This window comes from Canis lupus, chromosome 29, assembly GCF_003254725.2.
Source record: "Canis lupus dingo isolate Sandy chromosome 29, ASM325472v2, whole genome shotgun sequence".
Taxonomy (NCBI): domain Eukaryota; kingdom Metazoa; phylum Chordata; class Mammalia; order Carnivora; family Canidae; genus Canis; species Canis lupus.
In genome coordinates, this window is record NC_064271.1 from 2,932,442 (window position 1) to 2,957,095 (window position 24,654).

Below are 24,654 nucleotides of genomic sequence, written 5' to 3' on the forward strand. Positions count from 1 at the left end.
CCCGGGTATGGCCTACATAGCTAGCTTCTAGGCCATCCTTGGTGCCTCAGGTGCAGCAGCTCCTTCTCCCCTCCCTGTCCAGGAACAAAAAGACCACCAATTACTTAACACTGCCCACTGCAGATTCCCTGACCAGTGTCTCAGGTAAAAATTTACAATGGGGAGCAAATTGGTTGACTTTAAGTGGATCCAGGTGGGACATAGTAGGTACTTAAACTAAATTTGTTGGTTTAACTAAGATAGATCTTGAAAATTATCACTATTAAGTCTGAAACTTTTATTCTGTTGAGGTTTACTGAAAGTCATATAAGCTATGTTATCTCTTTACAATTTGTTAGTAAAAAAAAAAATGGCTAAAATGATGGTTAATTGTCTGTTTCCAAGTTTTCATAGGTAATTAAGATACCTTTCAAAGTCTTTGGTAACCTGAAACCTTAAAGTTATGCTTGGATGATAAATGGGATTAAATTCATTGGACATCTAGGTCTTTTCCAAATGAGAAAAAGTGCTGAAACATTGATTAATGGACATCAGTTTGTTCTTTTGACTTTTGATTGCAAAGGAACTAAGAATATTCTAATCTTTTGGTAAACATGCTTTGTACTTAACTGTTTCATAAATTTGCCATCTAAAGAGTTCTGGTGTGACAGTTCAAAATCAGTTACTCCTTAGTTTTCACTGGAGACTAAGGTTTCTAAGAGTGAAAAACTGTGCTAAATCTAATTAAGACTTATGGCAATAAATGAAGCAACTCTGAATGTAGAAAAGTAGGAGATGTGTAAGAAAAATATAAGGATTGGGAATATATTTTTGTTCAAGGTAAAAGAAAGAAATTTTGTCCTAAATGAGACTGACTGGGAAGAAATGGCTTGGGACAAATTCTCAATGCAAGGGAAGGTGTCGAAGATTTGTGAAAGGAAATCCTTGGAAAGGAATTTAGGTGTGGTCAGGACAGACTAAGATCGAAGTGAATGGATTTTAAAGTACAAAGGTATAAGATTGAAAATCTACTTTCTGTTCAAAAGTCTTCTTGATTTGTTGGTCTGCTCTCCATAAGAAAATATAAAGAGTTGTTTTCTCTTTGCCTGCCCAGAAAAAACAGTTTCTATGTTTTGCCTTTATCAGGTCTTTAATCCTATTTTGGTGTGTTCTTTAAAACTTTCTAAGCTTTTAGCAAACTTCTTCAAACCATCCTAAGTAACCAAACTCACACCATACATGCACAAGAACAACTTCTCCAAACCCACCTACAGGCTAACCCAGCTCAGGACCAGGGCCACTTCTCTTGGATAAAACTTATCCAACAAGGCACTTCCCTTACCAACCTTTCTGGCATAGGCAATCTGTCCCACTGTTTTATCTGTGCCGCCTTGGGCAATGCCCCCCTGGTGGCTGTTCCCCTCCGCAATGCATTTAACTGCACCAACCCCACACCCACACCTCCAGGACCTTCTCCGTCTCTGCACAATATTCCCTTATTCACTGAACCCCCTCAACCACCAATTCTCTTTCTGTTATTCCACCCTTAACTCTTCCCTCTGCAATGCCACCCTGTCAAATGTCACCTCTCATCACGCTCCTATCAGAGGTTTCTTTTGGTGCAATGGCACCCTATCTAAATCTCTTAATACCTCTGCCTCCCTCCTGTCTGCCTGTCTCCCTGTTCCATGATTAACTATCTATAGTCAGGCAGAAATAGCCCTCCTTAATGGCCCTCCCCCAGAAAAACAAAAAAAGGGCAATCTTTCTCTCACTGGTTATCAGGGTCTCCCTGGCCTCAACCCTGGTGGCCACAGGATTGAGTATGGGGGCCTTAATCCACTTTGTAGATTCCACCAGAGACCTATCTGAGAGGCTTCAATTGGCCATTGAAGCCTGGGCAGAGTCTCTGGCCTCCCTACAACACCAAATAACCTCGGTGGCCCAGGTGGCTCTTCAGAACCGACATGCCTTGGACCTCCTCACCGCAGACAAGGGCAGAGCCTGCATGTTTCTCAATGAAGAATGCTGTTACTACATCAATGAAACAGGTGTAGTTGAGACCAATCTCCACACCCTCACCAAAGTTCGTGAGTCTCTCCAGGCCCAGTACCACACCAGTGGCCCAACTACACCCCGATGGTGGCAGACCCCACTAACCACATGGCTCCTCCCCCTCCTAAGCCCGCTCCTAATCACTGTCATACTATTAATGGTGGCCCCTTGCTTTCTCTGATTCAAGGAAGGAATCCGCGAAATATCTCAGGTATCAATCAACTTCTTTTACACCTCTATGTTCGCCTGCCCACCTCCGACATGCCCCATGATGCCCCTATATCAGCAGAAAGCAGCCAGATCTGAATCATCGCCCCATTATAACAAAACAAAAAGATCGGAATGTTGGGTTGGCGAGACTGAGGACCTCAAAACGGCCAACCCCAGGCCAGCAACCTCCCAATAACACCACCTCGCCGCCCTACCCTAACTTAGCTTACAAGATCTGTAACCCTTGCCCTAATCGGAATGCCACCCTGCCCCCATCTTCCTGCCAAAACTCTTCATAGACACCCCCCCCCCCACCGTGTGGTTTGCCTGGGCCCGACTTCCCCCTGCCTGCCACTTCCCTGCTCTCTCCCTCCCCTGCGGGCCACAGAACCTTGCCCAAGAGTGCTTCCCATTAAAAGCCTGTTTCGACCAACTTTTGCCTGGCCTCTCTATTCCATTTCACTACCAATTGGATTAAACCTGACAGAATTAACTGCAGTGGGAGAGATTCTGTTTTTAAAAAAGGAATACCAGAATATTACAAGATGATTTTTCATACAAAAAATGGTGGTATTACAAGATACCGTTTATGAAATGCTAAGAATTAGGATTTCATTCTTTGAAGATATTTGGATTGTTTGGATTATTTCTTGAAGGCAGGACCAAATGACCAGCCACAATTCCTACTGTTTAGGACCTAGGATATCCACATTTATAGCAATAAGAAGTACATTCCCATCCTCCCACAGCCTCCGCCCGTGGAAGGTTGTTCTCCAAAAATACTTATACTCTTCTGATGGAAGCATGGATTTCTAAGCACGGATCTGAGGATCTTTTTAGTATGATGCAATCAACCCCAGAAGCAGAATATTATAATTGAAATCTAGAAGATGAACCTTCATTAAAGTCATTAATTTCAATAGATAATTTTGAAAGCCATCTTTTTATTTTTTATTTTTTAAGCCATCTTTTTAAATAATATTATAAGAAATTAACCATGTCTCATGTGTCTCTTGCTTGTTTGCTTTTCTGGTTTTAGTAATTGTAATTTATGGTAGTAATGTTTCTACTTATTTCAGCAGCAATGTCTTAGGGAAAATACTGATATCAATCAAAATAATAATGAAAAAAGATTCAAGTGTATTAAATAAGAAATCAAGAATGCATATCAAACACAAAGATTAAAAGTTCACTTTGGTAGTTATATGCCCTTTATATGCCATACACTTTGTAAAAACATTATCTTACAAAAAAGCATTTTTCCTTTAAAGGTGAATAGCATTTTCCCACATGGGCTAGTTGACTTTCCTGAAACTTTTTTCTTCAAGTTGGGCTTTGCTTCCCTAAATTTCCTATAGCAAGCCAAGTCTAAACATATTATGCCAAAGAAGGAGATTAAGTCCTGCAGTGTGGATAGATTTAAACAAGAGGATCCTTATAAATGCTGTAAATGGAGGGGCTTGTTGCAAGGACAGGAAAATGCTGGCAAGCAGGCAGGCAGATGTCTAAAGACCATTTCCCAGTTTCTGGACTAAGAGGGGATGAGCTGTTTAAAAGGGAAATTCAGGGTAAGAGATTATATGCATATTGGTGAAAAGGGTGTGGAAACTTACGGCTATTCATGAGGAAAGAGGAACATGCACATTGAGCAAACATTTATGTAACATACACCCCCGTCACTTTGAGGGTGGAAACTTAATATTAGAGCAATGTGTTTTCAGAGTAGTGTTATTGGGGTCTGGAGCTGATAGTCAAGAAAGACTTCTTGAAATATGTTCAGTGCAGAAAGGTGGTGTTATTAAAGCATGGGAACAGGACCCATGGCAGAAGACAGTGCTTTGGGGTTGGGGGAAATAAAGGGAAGGGAAGTTCCTAAAGGATTTTCATATGCTAAAATGACTCACAAGATTATTTTTCCCTCAAACAAGACATTAGCATTAAGAGAGTTGGAGTTTCCTGAAGGAGCATAATACTTTGCCTGCCTCACCTATTCATCAATGGGCTGCAGGTTATAAGGACAATTAATTTTATCTACATTTTCTTTTCCCTTTGTTTCCCACATCAAGAGCAGGGCAAAATTCAGCCCCTAACATCAGGAGGTTGTCTTAGGACAAAGAGAGGGTTCTGCACTTGGTCTTTGGGCTCCTTATCTCTGGTAAGGAATGCAAGGGCTTGCTTGTATCATAGACTAGAATCAGTTGACCTTGAAGAACCAGGCTTCTGCAGAGACAGCCAGGGGGTTTGTTAGTGGTTCTGAAAAGACACAATAGCTGAAGAGAGGAAACAAATCTCTGAAAAACAAGCTTTAAACTTTAGCCTAGTTTCAACCTCATTATCTGGTTTCAAAATCTCTGAATTTTCAGTATGTATACTTGTTTAAGTTATTTGACCTTTTCAAGCCTTAGTGTTTGCAAATACAAAATGGAAATGGGACCATGTCTATAAAAGGATTTTATAATATATGTAATATTTTTCAAATGGAAAATATTATTAACAGGAACAATAAATTAATATCTTGAAAGTATCCAGAAGACTTGAAAAAAATGTAAAAATCTACAGGATACTCCTGAAGAAGTCGTAAATGAGATCAATGCACAAAATTGGTGCTCAAGATGTGTGCAGCTATTATTTTTCACTAACTAATTAAGAGATCCTTTCAATGAGCTGAGTTATTACAGAGCCTATTGTTTCTATTGGGGCCAAACTCACACTCTGACTAAAGATAAATGAATTGAATAGGAAGCAAGTTAAAGAAATAGAGATTAGGGAATGACATATATATTTATTTTATTGAATATCAACATTAAGAATAGAAATTTCTAATATTAATTAAAAACTACTATTTGTCAGAAAGCATGCTAGAATTTATCTGCATTAACCTAGCACATCCTAATAAATGAAAGAGCTAAGATTTGAGTCCAGACAGCATCTGAGGCTGCAGCCTGTGTTCTTATCACTACAGCAGATGCACTTGAGTAGACAGCATGAGGGAGACTCAGAGGAGGATGTATATTTGTTGTGCCCAAGATTGCGAATCCGAGAAACCACCAAGGAGCCGACACCGATGCAAGCACAAGAGGGTTTATTAGCAAGCTCGAGCTTGGGTCCAAGTATACCCGACACAGCAGAGCAGGGACTTGGACCCTGAAGTGGGTTACAGCTAGGTTTTTTATGGGCTGGTCTAGGGGATTTTCAGAAGGGGTGGAGGAATTTCTCAAGTTCTGTTTATATTCTGATATGGGGCTTTCAAGGGCATTGAGCTCTGTTCTCATTCTAATATGGGACTTTCTACCACCAGTGTGGGCTCTGTTGTCTTTCTGATATGGGATTCCCTGCCGAGGACATTCTGCAGTTTTTCCTGTAAAGATCAGCTCTTATTCACAGGGGCCTAAGATGGCTGTACTTGTGCTAATGCTAAACTTGAGGTGGAATGGCCTTGATTTTTCTCAGCCTCCACATATTTTGATGATTACTTTTAAAGTAGCTCTTTCACATGCTTGGGCTATAATCGCTTTAAACTAAATTTCTAGAAAAGGATTTCAACATGCTTCTTTTTCCATCTTCTGCCTCACTTGCTCTTCCTTCTCTAAAGCAGTGTATTCCACCTCTTTCTTGCCCTCTCACCCTCCAGGGTGTTATAGCACAGGTAGTCATGTGCATTTCTTAGCAGGAGGACCTGAGCCCATTCAGGCTTGCAGCTGATTGCTCTTGCAGGTGTCTCTAAGTCCTTGGTGATAAGACAGTCCCTTCCTAGAATAAAACTTTCTCTTTTAGGGCAGCCCTGGTGGCTCAGCGGTTTAGCACTGCCTTCAGCCCAGGGCCTGATCCTGAAGACACGGGATCAAGGCCCATGTCAGGCTCCCTGCATGGAGCCTGTGTCTCTGTCTCTCATGAATAAACAAAATCTTTAAAAAAAAAAAAAACTTTCTCTTTTACACTCTCAAGAATGATTTATTGCTCCTTATTCTTTTTCCTTAGAGTTTTAGCTATATAGAACTGTCATGAAGCTTTTAAAATTATTTTTACATATTTGTCTCCATCAGTACACCTTGAGGCCTGAGTATCCGGATGCCCATAACAGTTGTAGCTTGAGTCAGTGCATGAGGAGTGTCCTACAAATAGCAATAGCCAATGACCACAAGTGTTCATAGATGTCAAACTTATATTTTGCAGAGTTGAATAGAGAATTCTATCTTTGAGAGCTTCGGTGCTTGGGTAATATAATAGAAGATGCTAATTCAAGTTTTAAAAGAGAAAGGAGTTGGGGATCCCTGGGTGGTGCAGCGGTTTAGCGCCTGCCTTTGGCCCAGGGCGTGATCCTGGAGACCCGGGATCGAATCCCACATCGGGCTCCCGGTGCATGGAGCCTGCTTCTCCCTCTGCCTGTGTCTCTGCCTCTCTCTGTGTGTGACTATCATAAATAAAAAAAAAATAAAAGAAAATGGAGTTAAGCTGCCAAGAAAAACAAAATCTTAAATGATTATTTTAAGATTCCATAGCAACATGCAATTTATGAGAAGGAAAAATATCAACAGGTTTCTGGTTATTAAACCTGACATTGATTATTTTGTTACAATTTCATATTACAAGGAACATTAAGGCCAATTGAATAAACCATAAAATTGGTGGAGTTTCCAGAAATTCTTTAATGTTTAGTTACAAGTTTTGTGCCAATGTTATCAATTTAAATAAGTAATATGGAAGTTGAAATATTTACAACAGAGGATTTGCTGATTTTTTTTTATAAAGTGACTTGTCATTACACTTATGTTAGAGTCTAAGATTCATGACCTGTCTAGCCATCTTCTTTCCCAGTGTTGTCTCTCAGTCTCTCTCTCATCTGTTCTCTGGATCTCTGGAATGTACCTCACACTTTTGCTTCAGGCCTCTGCCAATACCAGCCCCTCTGTCAGCAAAAGTCTTCTTCCTGTCCATTCTATCTTTAATCTTTCCACTCATCTTTCAGCCACTGTTTAAAATTTACATCATAGAGGACATTTCTCTGACTTGCCAATACAATTTGGTGTAAAATGCTTTCTTACTCCCTATAATGGCACTTACAATGATCTGTCCCGACATATTCACTAGTGTAGTAATTTATTTAATATCTTTTTTTGCCACTTCTCTAGACATTATAAGCTTTAAATGATTAAAAAGTACTTTTCAATTGCTTATCATTGGACTATATTTTTGAAGATAGTATGTTTTCATTTTTTCCCTTAAGATGGTATAAGAAAATCATAAACACAGAGAATGTGACTTCCTTCAAGCTTCTGAATATCTCCTGACAGCAGTTATCAAAACTAAATTCTACTGCCATTCATCCATTCTCCTCTAGTATTTTAAGCATCCAAATGCCAAAAAAATGGATTTATTAATAAACTAGTTAATTGCTTTGAAAATACTTGCCAAAGCAGAGAATTCCTTCTAATATTTTGGGTATTTAATGATGCTACCTTTATGTAGCTCCATATAAGAAATGGTGGAAAACACTAGTAATTATCCTTTGACTATTTTCAGTACACTCCTCATGTAATTCAAAGGCCATATCTGACATATTGCCTGGGATTACTCTATTCCATTAATTTTTAGCTGCACTTTCTGTTAACATCTCTGAGGTTGAAATACACATAGATGTGTGAACACTTGAAAACTTCTAGTAAGACCAAGAAATTGCCATGTGAAAGTCTTTTTGACTCAATAAAATAGAGTTACATAAATAAGGTAAATATGTATTTTTTAAAAGCAATAAATGTCTTTTAGACAACCTAAACTCATTTTTTTCATTCCTTGTCTAGATGAATATTTTCATGATACTTTCAGGGTTGAAGAAATCAACTCAATAAAAATACCATGCTTATTAACCTTTTTAAAATTTTCAAACATATTAATAAGTATTATTTAATTTCATCATCTTGACAGTTCTGTAAAGGAAAAGGGAAATTGTGTGTGTTGTTCCTTAATACAGTAAAGAACTGAATCTCTTGTGTTAAATGCATTGGTAGCTACATTGCTAGTAAGTATAGAAACCAGAAATCCTCACTTCTGTTTCATGAGCATGCTTCAGTGTTGATACAGAAAAGAAATACATTAGTTATGGACTTTGAGGCATGGAGTTTAGGCTGCTATGACCATTTTTAACGAAGATTTAGCAGTAACATAAAATCTTTATGACTATGGCGTCTCCACCATGCACTTAGTCAACATTGATTCAAGGTATGGCCATGTTAGCAATATGGATTGATGTATGCCAGCCTGTGTAACTCCAGGTTTTCATCAGGACAGTGACCTACTGGACCGGCGGAAACACTGCTTCACCGTGCAGTCCGAGTCTGGGGAGGATCTCTATTTCTCTGTGGAGTTAGACTCTGACCTCGCCCAGTGGGAAAGAGCCTTTCAAACAGCAACCTTTCTGGAAGTGGAACGGATACAGGTGAGAGTCTATGAAATTTTAGGATTTGTGACTCCTAAAAACACGTGATTGCTCCCTAGAGTTTAAATCTCTAATAGAAAATGGTGTGATTTTGATTAATTTACAAAGTCATTTCCTGTTGTCCAGTCATGACCACCTCACTTGTAACATGAATGGCTTCATTCTCTTGCAATGCTCTTTCTTTCTAGAAATAATTCCCTTCAACTCTACATTTCAAAACCATACATGAAATTTGAGAGTTTTTCCAGAGGTCAGATCATCACAAAGGTTTTCCTGATTTCCAAACTGTCATGCTCATTATTACCACTATTCCCACAACTATCCTGTTCAAACTCATCCCACTCGTGAGCATCATATCACTTTCTTTTGTCTGTTTTCTTAGGTCTACTTACACGGTCTTATTGGAGTGATATGTGCTTGTCATTCCCCACACTAAATTATAGGTTGCTAATTATAGGTTCATTTACCAGCTGAAATGCATTTTGTACTGCATATTTATTATGCTTTATTTCTTAAGTGTCAAGTTATATGTAGATCAAACTTCATAGAACCTTCAGCCTCTACAATTAATGGGACCACGGAATAGATGAGGCTCCCAAACATTGGTTCTATGGCTGACATCTGACAGATATTGATGGCAAAACTGAGCAGTTGTAATGGACTTGCCACATGCAAATGGATTCACAAAGCCAAGACCTAAATAGACATATGGGCACTTAATTCAAAAACAAACATATGATGATGATAATATAGCATTGACTCCTCTGGAATGCTTGGCTGTAATAGGAGATTTGATGTACATATTTTCAATATGCTGAACTGATTTGTAACATATATTAATTCCCTTTATTTCTGACTATAGCTTTCTATATTGAACATATCAGTTTATACCAGTATGACATGGTATTTCCCCTGATTTTCAGGGGAAAAAAAATAGGAGAATTTCACTTGTTTCATTGCTCAGTTGACACTTTCTAATAGCTCTGCTGATCTGCATATATCTTAAAATGTTAATGTAACTGAGGAATATTGTTTCAATAACTTAGCTCTAAAGAACCTCAATTCAATAGTTTAATATCAAAAATGGGAACATGAAAAATATCTTCAATATTATTTTATTCTAAGTGCCAACATCTAAGACCACTTTAAGTACTAAAATATGTTAGTTGAATAGTTGAAATTTTTGTTATTTATACCAATATTTTTGTTTTCCTAATTATCATTTCTTTAGAATATCACACTTTACTTATAAACAATTACATGGAAATATCTATCTGTTGGTCTCAATTTAAGATTTCATTTGAAGTCTCCTGAGGTTTAGAAATAAGACAATATTATATTGTTGTGATGTATGTTAACATTGTGTGTGTATGGTTTTTGTTTTGTTTTGTTTTTTTGAGTCTGTGCTTCATATTCTCAAAGCTGATGTCCTGAGCAATGCATTTCTTTGGGCTATCTCACAATACTTATTTAAGATGCATATAGCAAGTGAAAAGTAAAATACTTAATGCTTTGTTAGCTTTTGATTGTTTTATAAGTCTTATGGTTTCCCTTCGTTTACTGCATTAGAGATCAATATGCAGTGACTGAACACCTTGGTGGTATTATTTTCAAAATTCAAGGATGTTAATATATTTACATGAAGATGTTTATGTATTTTTCTTCTATGTCCTCAGTATTCCCACTAGCATTAAAGTTGTTAAGAAATAAATTAGAGGGGACATATGTTATATTATGAAATAAGCAGAAAGAAAATTAATGAATTACTAATACAAATTAATGAATTAAATAATTTCTTTTGATTTTGAAATTGGTTTTCATTAATGGGATTGCACCCTAACATTTTCTAGCTTCTAATCTATTTCTTTATTTTTTAATAAAGATTTTATTTATTTATTCATGAGAGACACAGAAAGAAGGCAGAGACACAGGCAGAGGGAGAAGCAGGCTCCATGCAGGGAGCCTGATGTGGGACTTGATCCCAGGACTCCAGGATCACACCCTGAGCCAAAAGCAGATGCTCAACTGCTGAGCCACCTAGGTGTCCCTCTAATCTATTTATTTATCTATTTATATATTTTTGGATCTCTAATGTACTTAATATTGATATAATATCTACATATTTAAAAGGTAATCCATTAAAAGCAGGTATTTGCAAAGATTCTACATTGTTATTTAAATTAAAACCTTAAAATTTGGAGAATGTAGTGAATATTAAAACAGGAAATGACAATTTGTATGAATAAAATCTTACAACATATACTTAGCATTCCAAGTACCAGTATTGGGCCTAATTCATTTATAATATTTTTAGCACCTTTATTTTTCCTTTTTCTGAAAGATTTTCCCAGAGTAAGTAAATAACACTGGTAAAGGGCAGACAACTTATTTATTTATTTTTACCTTACAATAATTCAATTTGAATTAATATAGCTCTTTTAAAATAGGACTTCTAATGAAAAAGCACATCATTTACAAAATTGATTTTCTTTAATTATTAATATTGGTTGAAATTCATATGTATTTAATTCAAGTGTAAGCATTTAGCTATAATTCAAAAGGATATATTAAAATGTATAGAGATGCCTGGGTGGCTCCTTAGTAAAGAATCTGCCTTTGGCTCAGGTCATGATCCCAGGGTCCTGGGATTAGGTCCCACATCAGACTCCCTGCTCTGCAGAGGCCCTGCTTCTCCTCTCTGTCTTTCATGAATAAATAATAAAATAGTTAAAAATAAATAAATAAATAAAGTAAAATGTATTTTATGTGTGATGTATCTTCAAATGTTATTTCATAATATAAAATTCTACACAAATCTTCCAAATGTTTCGAGTTATCCCTAAAAAGTATAATTTCTTGCTTTTTCTAACTATAATCCAATTTTTATTATAAAATAAACATAGAAATTAAACAAATCTAATATAGTGTTAAAACATTAAGTATAATAAATATTAAGTATAGTCATCATATATGTTTCTTAAAAGATGATAAATCATAGAAATAAACTCAGTCTCCATTTATATCATATCTGTTTCAATTTAATGATTATTGATGAATTAGTTTCATTTGTAATTCTGAACTTAATGAGATAAATTTTAATGTTCTGGACTGAAGGTGTTTTCATCTGATATATTCTTTTAAATTATAGTAATTGAGAAAAGCAAACAAATATGTCTAAATTAGAAGGAATAAGCCTTGAACATTTCTTACTATCGACTGTAGTTTTAATAAAATAGTGATGGGTAGATACAAGCACAGGAGATAGCCTGCATTAAATCAATAAAATTACACCCAAACTGAACTTAAAAGGCTCATTAAGTAAGTTTTTTGAAAAACTTGACTCCAAAGGAATAATTTAGCATGGTTATAACTTTTCTATGCAAAATGGGCTGACAGCCATAGCTTTTGGTGAAGGCACCTTGATGCATTTAGCCATCATTATAGTCAGAATGTCATTCATTTAATGTACTTTTATATACAGTGTTATAAAACAAATATGATATAAGGATTAGTGTTGAAAATTTGCTTGAAATCAGTTTATCTCTTTCTCTTCCTCCCTCTCTCCCTCCTTATTTTGAATTATAAGGTTTTTTTTTTTTCATTTAAATATCCCATTACAGTTTTCAATTAAATGGAAATAAAATTGGCCTGTGGACATATAAATGCATTATGTGGCATATAAGTCCTGAGTTTTTATTTCATATTTGTTATTGTTAAATTTCAGTATCTTTATTTTAGTAGTCTTTCCAAAATATTCATATAAGTAAAATTATAATTTAAATTGATCTCAGTGTGAAAAGCCATTGTTGATTTTTGAAGAATCAGTAGGTTTATACAAATAACAAGCAACTGGTTAGTGTCTTTGGGAAACAGCTTGTGCCACATGGATGAAAATTATATGAGAGATTCTTAAGGTAAAGATATTCTTATATGTTTTAGCTTGGTTACTGAATCTGTGTTTGTGTGCCTGAGAGTTCTCTTTTAATAATATCCATGAAATTGATATACCAAGAATTGAAGTCTTGAAGAATTGAAATCTTAACCTTTAAGAATTCACTTTTGGTTTAATGAAAATGCAATGATATTTAGCTACAGAATATAACAACGTAACATAATCTTGCCTACACTTAAACATTTTTATACCAGTATTGCCAATATAGTAAAGGGTGTCAGTGTAGCACAAGGTAAAGACAAGTTTCCATGGAGCAGGATTGGAAATGTGGTCTTGCATACCCCTTGGTAGGTGAAAAATTATTCAGCTTGTTTTGTCAACATTAAGACATCAATAATACTATGTATCTTATAAAGTTATTGCTGATATTAAGTTAGCTATTGCATAAACAATTTACTACAGGAGCTATCATTCTTTGATAAATGTTGGCTATTAATACTGATATTGAATAAAGCACATGAAAAGTAACAGTATTTTCTGTTCTGTCTAGTGCAAGACCTATGCATGTGTGTTAGAAAGTCATCTCATGGGACTCACCATTGACTTTAGCACAGGATTTATCTGCTTTGATGCTGCAACAAAGGTAATGTGTTCAGGTCAGCTCTGAAAGATGTGCTGCAGACAGTGTAAATTAAGAATGATTCAAAAATAATTTCTAACTCCTGTCAACATTTTAATTGGTTATTATGTATCAAATGTAAGATCCTCATTTTTGTTAATAGAAAATAAATCATGCTTTATTTTGTTTATAGAAAAACAAAAGTTTGAATTTTTAATAAAACATACATTTCCACAAAATATTATAACTATAGAAAGTGAAAATATATGTGTAATATATATACATTACAATTTATAATATATGCATAATATATATTATATATTCTCTTTTACCAAAAATTTAATTAAGGGGAAATTTTTTTCTCCCAATTTTTTTTCTCTCCAAATTTGTTTAAACTAAGTGGTTTTTATTTCTTATTTTTCTGCACCAATATCTCTAATATCCAAACAGGGAAAACATTTTTCAGAGTTTAGTTTAGTTTTACAGGTAATATGTTAGAATTATGGTATGGGGAATTTGGGGTTTAGAATTTCTAGCCAGGGAGTATTACCCTTGTCAACCCTTACTGGACTTAGTAAGGTCTTGTACTATCTGATTGGGTTCCTTTTCCACAAAGGATCTTTCTCTGAGATTGATGTATATTGAATGATAAACAGAATCTTCTCAGTTGGTCAAATATAAGAAACCTTAAAACACAACTATCTCTTAGCCATCACTAATTTCCTCCCAGTACTGGAGTCACTGCTACAGTTTCTGACTTGTGGCTCTGTTCCCCGTGGAGGACATTCTTTTCCCTCCCATGGCACATCAATACCTCAGATCCACTCCACTTTTCCCTTTATCAAAGTATGGCCCAAGGAATAAATCCATGTTTCTTCCCACTAATTTTAAGGATTAATGAGTAATTCCTTACCAGGAAACTTATATGTAACTTAAAAATTAAGCATTGTACAAAATTTTCAAAGACAAATACAAGATAATGATATAAGTGTATGAGAAAGGCAGTGTACAGAAAGGGAAAGGGTTTGGATCTTGGGAATGATGGAAGTCCATGGTGCAGTCCTGCAGCTCACAGCCAACTATGATGTGGGTTGATGTCTGAAGATCTTACCATTTTTCATGACTCAGCAATTGAGATTGTCACATAAAAACTCACATTATTTAAAAATGGCCTTTTTTTTTTTTTTTGACATAGTGAAATTAAATTGCATGCATATGCTGGTCAGATTGATTTAACTATCCAGCACATTGCCTTTGCATAATGCCAAAAGAATACTTTTCTACGTATGGAATTTCCAGTGCCATGGCTCTTTTGATGATTTTCAAATGAGACTGCCATAAGCTTTTCTTATGACCAAAGACTTTCTTTTAAATAAAATATTCATTCAACTCAGGTTAGGCTCATGAGTATTAAATTAATTTAACACAATTTAATTTAATTATTACTCAATTTCATTCATTAAATCAATGTAATAAATAACTTCAAAAATAATTAAAGTGAGGTCACCTGGGTGGCTCAGTCAGCTAAATGTCTTCCTTGGGTACTGGTCATGATCCCAGGGTCCTGGGATTGAGCCCCACAAAGGTCTTTCTGCTCAATGGGGAGTCTGCCTCTCCCTCTCCCTCTGCTGCTCCCCCTGCTTGTGCTATTTCTCTGTTGAATAAATAAAAAATCTTAAAAAAATAAAGTGGTTAGAAAAAAAATAGTGATTTTATAAAGAAAATATCACAGCTATAATTGTCACCAAACTATCACATGAAGATGAAAGAATCATACCTCCCAAATGAGAGGGAAAGAAATAAAATTCATCTAAACACATTTCTGAATGCTTGAATTTAAGAGTTTTTCTTTAAGGATAGTATAATAACAAATCCATGTCAGGGTCCTGTTTCATCTCTTTGTGTGCTCAGGGAGAAAATCCAGGAGTGGATGTTCTATATGAAATTTCAGGTATTCCTTGCCTGGGTGTGCTGGGAAGGAATGAGTGGCCAGCTAACCCTAAGCAAATTGTTATAGTGTCATCTAGGGCATATCATTTAGCAAGAATGAGATTTTAGTCACTACAAGCTTGATGCAGAAAAAAAACAAAGGCCTTGGGGAGTGGTAATCACCATCTTCCTATTTTCTGATTGTTATTAGAAGTTCCTAACTTCAAGGCCATCTGAGAATTGGGAAGGAGGGAAAGACTTTGTCTGCTTATGATGAACAGAGTATTCATCACTGAAACTGTGACACTTGCACAATAATAGGGAACTATTAATAATGATGTCAGGACACCAGACAAACACCAGAAGAGTACTGGGCAAACCACTGAGCTGGTCTTACTGCAAGAAGGCGGCCTTACTCCATGGAATGAGCCCAAAAGTTATTTTTAAATTAATAAAAAAAGCTATAATTGTTATATATAAATTAAAACATGTTTTGTTCCAATATTTTATCAAAACAATTAAGTAATATTAAGTTATTTTCTCTATTTGGTATGCATGTGGAAAGAATCCTTAAGAATATATGTCCAGCAGATTTTTTAAATGTTTGGTTTTGGGAAGGCCATAGAAGCCATACAAGGAAACCCTTTAGCTGTTCACATTTTGTCTGTCTGCACTGCATCTTGATCAGGTCCTCCAGCTTTGAAGTGACTGGAAGCAAACCAAAGGTCTTATGATAAAGTACAGATTCCAAGAAAGGGGAGGATGGTGTATGGAGTAGTTAATTGAGCTCGATTTAAAGCAAGTTCTGCACCATCAGTACCTTGGCAAAGGGGAGAATTGCTACCTTGATATTAAAAAAAAAAAAAAGCAACCATATTTATCATTTTGTGCAAGATATTTTTAAAAATAAAATAAACAATAAGGAAAAATTAAATTAGAAGACCATATCAGAGACTCTCATGGTAGGGAAGAGAGTCATCATGACCTTAGTTTACACTAGCCTGCTACAAGTTTTGAAGCAGTGAGGTCTGGGAATGTCAAGCTAGTTCTTGTTACTTGTCCCTTGTGCCTGAAACTCTGCAGGGAAAACTATTTCTCTGTATTTTCCAGACAGTACAAGACACATTAATAGTACTGTATTTTCCATACTTCACTTTACATTGGCAACATAGCAAGAGGCTATACATTCTTCTGTTTACCTTAGTGTTGTTGGCAAGATTCCCTCATAGAAGTTTGTTGCCGTAGAGAACAGCTCAGCTTATTCTTTGTAATCTTCATCCTTATTAAAATATACACTTTTGAGCATTAGAAAAGGTTTTATTATTAATATGTCAAAGTATGATATTGCAGTACTAATGATTCCCATAGCCAAAAGGAGATTCATTGTCATTATATCCCTTTAAATATACATATATGTATTAATTACTTATATCCATTAAGACATTCCCTATAAAAACAGAGACTTCAGCAGTAACATTTGTTAATATATAGTTACTGATATTTGCTTTTTATTGAAAGATACAGTAGGGATATAAATACACGCACACACACACACACACACACACACACACACCAATCTTGGGTCCTCAAGGAAGGCTTCCTGGAAATTGAAATATGAAAAGTAAGATTATCCAGACAAATATCTATAAGTAAGGAAAAATATTGAATTTGAGATCAGACAAGATGAGAGATCAAGTTTGTGGGCAGCCAAAAAGCCAGATTATGAAAGGGAACCTAGTAAGGAATTTGCATTTGATCCTGAGAATAGAAGAACCTTTGAAGGGTTTGAGACCCAGGAAGGAAATGATCAGAAATGTGTTTGGCGGCACAAACCCAACAGAACAGCAGATGACTGAGATGGAGAAAACCCGGGCAAAGCCGGGTTCTGAATTTGCAAAATTGGCCCTCCCCTGGACATCTACTACCCAGTGACATTCTAGTGGATTAGCTCTGTCATATTTTAAAAGCTACTATAATGATTTTATATTTCCTTCTTGTACTCATTACTAACTTTATTATAGTTTGAAAACATTATCTGGAGGAAATTTATAAGACTCACATGTATGCCTGGTGACCTACATTTTAGGAACTTAAATTCTGTGTAGTAAAAGACAATGTCACCCTAATTGAAATCACTTCCTTCTTGGTTTAGAAATGTTCTGTATAAAATTAGAGGACTTTCTCTTCCCAAAGAATCATGCTTCAGAATTAAGTTCATTGTTAATTTATTAATTCCTGAAGTATCTTAATCTCCATAATCCATTTATACCTTTAAGTACACTCTGGTTTCTACAGTGTTTCATGGTAATATTTGAAAGGAAGTGGAAATGATCTCTATTTACACTTTTAATTTTCAAGAGTCTTTGATATATACTGGATAATTTGAAGGTCACTAATTTTAAGGCACTTTGAGCTATTGTTTCTCCTAAAGATATATGGTCTTCATTTACACACACACACATTTCATTATATGTTTGACTTTTTCTAAAATGCATTTATATAATTATAACTATAATATGAATTCTATGGGTCAAACCTCTCAAAATAGAATTAAACCTTTATTTTTTCTGTTTATGCTGTTTTTCTCTAATATTTCAACTATTTCATATCAAAGGTAGATATTAAAAGCCCAAAAGGAAAGCTTGAAATTATTAAAATGAATGTTTTCTTGAAATGTCTCCTACATAAGTAGAAATCTGAAATATATATATATATATATATATGCTATTATGTAATTACAATATTCATATAAACCTTAGCATTTTTTCTTTTTATACTATCTTTCAATCATTTTGCTTCCCCAATTGTGTAACTTACAGCCCCCAAACATGGACAAAGACATCAAATTCTATTTCATGGAATTTTTACATTCTTCTTCAGAGAAATTATTTCTTCTTTGCTTTTAGGAGAATGAAGAACATTGCATTTATTGCAAAACAAACTCAGACATTTAGGGAAACAATCCATCAGGTAAATTTTTTTTAACCCTCAAGCATTTAAAAGATAGCCCTAAAGGAAATGTTCAAAAGAGAGATATTAACCCAAGTTTTCATGCCAGCAGTATATTAGCCAGATGCAACACAATAATAAAATCCTGGGTTTTTCATTTATTTCTTGTAATATAAAGACAGGATAAAGTAATGTGGGAACTAACACATACTTTATTGCCTATATTTATAATTCAAAGTACATAAAGTACAAAAACAGGTAAGAGTCAAAAATTCTTTGCCTAGTATGCTTTATATACTTTTTCCATTTTCTTTTTTCTCCTCTTCCTCACCCTTTTAAAATTTTAAATTTTAATTCCTTTCTGAGGCTTTTGATATATTTTATTTTCTCTGGATTAATTTTTTTCATTGTTAAAAATCTCTGCCTTAAAACTTTTCTCACTGTATTTTAGATTGTCTTTCCTTCCTTCAATCATCAGTTTTGGTTTTTATGAAATTTTTTGCTGATATAATATATTAACCTCTGTAACTATCACATAGTAAATGAAAATAATAATAGTTGTGTGTGTCTATCTTGCAGCATTATTCTAAAATTAAATGAGATATATTTTTGAAAGATAAAAACATAGTAAATTGTCAAATATGGATTCTGAAGTCCTTAAGCATTATTTCTGACCAGCCCATCTTTCAGTGGGTTTTATCTCAACCACAGACCTTGTCTTTTTATCTAATCCCAGGGATCCATCTTCCTATTTCAAATTCTCTTGAATTCATCACTGAGCTCCCTTTCATCCTTAACACCTGCAGGACCTTTGCAAATCTCATAGCTGCTGTAGCCTACTTTCCTCACCTCTAAAACAGATATGCAAAGGACATCTTCCTCATAGGATTATTGTAAAATTTAAATAAAAAGTATATGGAGAGTGTTGCACAGTGAGTGGCACATGGTGAGCCTTCATAAGAGGTGGATACTTATATTTCTCCCACACTGCTTGGGTAGTTCTGCCCACTGCAGGGCACCAGCACCAGCACCATCTCACTACTGTGCTGCCATTCTCAAAATGTCACGGTGGCACTGTGTTTTCTAGAATTTTGAATCAATCAGTCAACACATATATCCACTACATTCCAGTTCTTGTGAGTCTCTGCTTTCATGAAGGTCCGTTTTCATGGCACCTAGTAGAGAAGACAGACATTAAGCAAGTAGTCATAAGCTTAATGGCTTTCAGCAGAGGGGATTCAGGGTGGCCCAGAAGCATATAACGTAGGGTAAGGACCTATTGATGGTACTCGGAGAAAATTACATTTCACCTGAAAACAGGCAAGTCATGAGTGACTAACAAGCCACACAATGGAGGCTGATGTAGCGGCTTATGTGAACACCCTGAGATGTGATATGACTGACAGCTTCAGTGTGGCAGGAGCAGGAGAAAGAGGGGATGCAGTGGTCCAAAGGGGTAAGGCACCAAATAATAAGGAGCCTTGGTCTTCACAGTAAAGATTTGGCAGTCGCCTTGGTGAGCTGTGGCCACAAAATTACCATGTAACACACAATGGCAACACTCACTGTCTCACAGCAGCAAATGTTTGTTTGTTTGTTTTCACAACTATGGGATCAGATTACTGATCTTATAGGGCTCCTTTGTGATTCTGCAGTTTGGATGGTTCCTTCAAGCATTGTGATTTGACTCACCTCTAGTTCCTCATTCTTCTCAGAACTGGGACATTAGTCCTGGCACATCCTTTTCCTGTAGATGACAAAGGCAAAAGAGAACAAGCCTTAATAGGCAAGTCTTCTTTAGCCTCTGTGGCTGGAACTGGTGACAGCGCAAGGCCACAACCAAAGATAAAGACCAGTTACACGGGAGAGCACCTCAAAGTTACACTGCAATAGGCCTGGGTACAGGGAGGATGCAGATTGGGGATGAAATTCCCCTAGTTCCGAGGTCCATGGAAATCCACTAACAGATTTTATTTTAGTAATATGATGCATAATGACTCCGACACCCTTGTGGAGAATGCTTTGGAGAAGAAGAAGAGTGGGGATTATTACAGTAGGCTTTGAGGATGCACAGCAGCAGGGAATCGAGTCATAATAAGGATGCACTGTCAGTAGTGCTTAGAGAGAGAGGGTAGAGCTAACTACAGCACTGAAGCTTCTCACCCGAGCAACTGTGTAGGGAAAAAAGAAATACACTGGAAAAGGAGTGGATTTGCAGGACCTCTGTTGAGTTATTTTTATGAAAGTAGCCATGGAGAAGTCACTGTGTGGTTATTACGTTCAGTGTAAAAATGAGAAGGATACTTTCTTTTCTGGTGCTATGTATTTTACATGGGTTAAGTGACTTTTCTACATTTCTTGGAAAAACACACTTCGGTGTCCTGTGATACACCATGGGATTCAGATACGGTAAACAATGTATATTGGGAACTTAAAATGCCAAGGTGTAGTTCTGAACAGCTTTTCCCTGTACCATGCAATACTGTGTAACTGCTTTTACTCATCTCAGAATGACTTTTATCTTGAGAGACTTCGTGGTCTCTAATACAAATTTCTGGCAGGCAAGCTTTATTCACCAGTCAACTGAGATAGGAAATTATTACAAATTCATCAGGTAAATACAATTTAGGCTCTAGGGGCGATCTTCCATACATCCCATCCTACGTATATCCATTTAAGCATTAAACTTACATATGCCCTCTCTAACCTTGAGTAGTACAGACTCTCTTCAACTGCTTGCAATATTGTATGGCCCTTTTACTTAAACCAAAATGTTTCAATGCAAAAAAAGAAAGAATGTGCATCCCAAGGTAATTCATTATGTTGCTAATTTAATTAAGGCAATAGTTTCCCAAGTGATGACTTTGACATTTGAATCAAAAATAAACTACAGGGGGCAGCCCCAGTGGCGCAGTGGTTTAGCGCCGCCTGCAGCCCAGGGTGTGATCCTGGAGACCCGGATCGAGTCCCACGTCAGGTTCCCTGCATGGAGCCTGCTTCTCCCTCTGCCTGTGTCTCTGCCTCTCTCTCTCTCTCTCTGAATAAATAAATCTTAAAAAAAAGTAAACTATAGGGATTAAAATTAAAAACTCAATACGATTTTTTAAAAAAGTAAACTATCAATTCCTAGAAATAAAAATTTATTTGAATCTTGGGATTTTTATTTTTTTTATACTCAGGGAGAAAAAGAATAAATGATTGGTCCATGCCAATAAAGTTCTAAATTAAATATTAGAAATCAAATTAGTTAATGTGAAGAATGGTGCTGTCTCAAAATAAAGATATGCAGATACTTATGTATTAATTTAGCAGTTCTGTAATAACATGCTTCATTTCTGCCAGCGTAGCAACCTGTAGGAGATGAAACTGTAAAGTCTTATAAAATTGCACAGACACATTACCTTGGATGTAGCCTCTCAGGAAACTCCTTTCTTTCTTTTTCTTTTTTAATATTTTATTTATTATTCATAAGAGACACAGAGAGAGAGGCAGAGACACAGGCAGAGGGAGAAGCAGGCTCCATACAGTGAGCCCGATGCAGGACTCAATTCCTGGACTCCAGGATCATGCCCTGAGCCGAAAGCAGGCGCTAAACCGCTGAGCCACCCAGGGATCCCCTGGAAACACCTTTCTTTTACTCTCTAGAGCTGTTACTATCCATTGAGCTGGCAACTGTGTGCATATGTTAAAAAAAATTAACTAGAAAAGAGTTCATTTGTATAGAGGATTGGAAATATTAACTAAAAGTATGGCTGAATTCTATCATGTTGCCACAAAAAAAGCAACAACAATAAACAAAACAAAAACAAAGCCCTAAGGATTTGAGAAATTCATACCAAGAAAACCAAATTTTCTTGCCTTTCATATTATGTATGTGACGTATAAGGTTCTCAAAATTAGTATGTTAATAATAACAAATAGCTATACCATGTCCAGTAGCATGTGGAAACATGTTAGTACATCCTTTCTCACATACACTGTGATTATTCTTTGGAAAAATTTTATGTAGATATGATTAAAATAAGTACTCGGTGTACATCAACTTACTAAATTGATGACTTCAAGCTATTACAAAAAAACCCACAAAGTCTGAGTTTTAAAATACTTTTTCTGGTTTTTAAATTTTTTTAGTTCTATTATTCCAAATAAATTCTTAAAGTGAAAGTTTGTATACTCCTCTTTGAATATTCCATCTATGAGATGGAAATATATATACCTTGATCCCTATATGTACAGTCCATTCAAGGGAATAAATTTAAATGAGATATATTTGTTAGATAATTCTGAGTTTGGGCTGTTCCAGCCAATCTTTAATTTAGGAGCTGGCCTGATGATAATGATAATGAATTTCTGTTTTGTTAACTGCAGCTCAGATAAGCATCTTGCTCTCTAAGGTTACATGTTAAAAACATCTCAACACATTGTGTCCAGCACTGAATTTTGTTGTCCATTTTGGTCTGAGTCCTTTGCATTCCTATCTTAGTCATTAAAAGAAATCTGAATTGTCTTCTATACTCCTGTCTCTTCCTCAACAATTCCTTCTAAATAAATCTGGAAGATGTTTGCTAGCTAACTTGGGTAATCCCTTCTCATTTGAATTTTTGCAATATTACCTAAATAGTCCTTTTTGATTTATTTATTGAACACACTCTTTTTATGCATTAACTATGCCTGGACCACTGATATACACTAGAAATTACAGTTAAGGAAGTCTACAGTTTAGTGAAAAAGACAGATCTGCAACTGGGTACTTTCAGATACTGTGGCAAGAAGCCAAAGCATTATAAAGACATAGAGTTGCATCCCTCTATGGCCCATCTTTCACGACATTGCTAGGTTAATGATACTTCTAAAATGTAAATTCAGCCATGTCTTCAGTTTCTCTAGTTAAATTACTTTAGTGGCTCCCTACTGCTTTTAAGACAGTATTTGTAAGCATATATAGAAGCCTTTTATGTTCTGGTTTCTGTCTGCAATTTAGCATTATCTCCTGTATTTCTGCAATGTTTGATGACTCAGCCATGTTCCATGTTCCAGGGTTTTAGACATAATACTCCCACAGTTAACATTCATCTATGAGTGCAAATCTTCATCCAGAAAGCCTTCTTTCACCCATCTGATTTACATGTCTCTTCTTTGATAACAAAATTGTAGGCATAGCCCGGCATAGCCCTGCATAGCACTTATCATAATATATTACAATTAAGTCTGGTGGAGGTATTATCTCTAATCTCTGATCCAGACTCAAGCACAGTTCAAAGACAGAATTGACTCAATGACCAGTAATGAATATTTGATGAATATAATACCACCTAAAGAAATAAATGAAAGCCATAAGCCTTCATCTAATTCTGTGATCTTTCGATATTGCTGTTTTTACCTCTCTGTTCATCACTGTTAAAACTTAAAGATTTAAAAATTAGTATAGAACTGAAGTAAAAAATGCAATTAGACCCAAAGACATTTAAGTTGGATAAATTTTACACGAATGAAGAACAGATGAGAAGTATAAAGATATGTTAAGAAAAATAGTTTTAAAGAGAAAATTTCTTCTGGTTTTCCACCAAATAGGACCCCTAGCTCATCCACAAAAAAAGAGAAGGAAAAAGATTCACTTTTAGAATACTAAAAAAGGTGTGGGAGGGTGGACAGAAGGAAGGCAAGAGGTAATATGTATGCTTGGGCTTCTTGCCAAAGTCGTGGCATGATGCAAAATGAAAATACGGCTGAATGGAAGGTTTGATTGACTGCTTCCCTAGAAGATCCATCAAGGCAATTTGCAAGGAAAAAAAAATGTATTTGTGGTTATTGCTAGGCCAACATGAATTAAATGCCAAGTACCAGGTGTTTGGTGTTATGGGAAGAGTGAAAATAGACCCTGGCTTCAAAGCATTGTTTGTTGTAATTGTTAACATGATCTATGCAACACCTTGTAATACATATAGATTATTCTTTCTGGTGTTTTTCCCTCTGTGTTGTAAAATATCCTACATCTATTACTCATAAGTTAGATGACATGATGCTTATATTACCTTCTTATGTAGAGGTTGTTTTCTTTTTTCTTTTTAAGAGAAATTTTTCTGTGGGGCATGAAAAATTGAAGCTGGCAAACACTGGAAGAAGAAAACTGAGAATGTTTGTTTTTGAGACTGTTTTGTCTCTTTTTGTTCAATAGGCCAGTTTTTCATTATCATTTGCATATCTTCATTTTCCATTTATATGTAATTAATGAATTATACTTTTGAATAGTCTGCATCTAAGACATTCTTGATGTTATACAAACATGAATTCATTCACTAACCTGAGTTGTTTAGTTATGTTCAGCTTTGAATCCTGTTTTTTGAGGGATTACACAAATGTAGAACGTTCTCTCAATCACTAAGTTTCCAAATTTTAAGTCAATTCTAGCAATTGGTCTTAAACAAATGAATACCTTATGCAAAGCTTTTGACTTGGAGGGGGAAAATGTTAAACTAGCAAAGTATCTTTTTTTTAGTTTTTATTTATTTATGATAGTCACAGATTGAGAGAGAGAGAGAGGTAGATACACAGGCAGAGGGAGAAGCAGGCTCCATGCACCGGGAGCCC

At 35.7% G+C, this 24,654-nt stretch overlaps 1 protein-coding gene across 6 annotated transcripts in view; it reads left to right on the top strand.

Moving 5' to 3' along the window:
• Positions 1-24,654, top strand: part of SNTG1 (syntrophin gamma 1) — an 818,484-nt gene that overhangs the window by 749,748 nt on the left and 44,082 nt on the right. For 5 of the 6 annotated variants that reach the window (XM_049103928.1, XM_049103927.1, XM_049103930.1 and 2 more), the window contains 2 exons: positions 8,525-8,677; positions 13,120-13,212. In XM_049103928.1, coding sequence (XP_048959885.1) covers positions 8,525-8,677; positions 13,120-13,212 — 246 coding nt within the window. Of the gene's footprint in view, positions 1-8,524; positions 8,678-13,119; positions 13,213-18,023; positions 18,088-24,654 lie in introns of all 6 variants that reach the window. The other variant, XR_007407164.1, reaches the window with a different exon arrangement.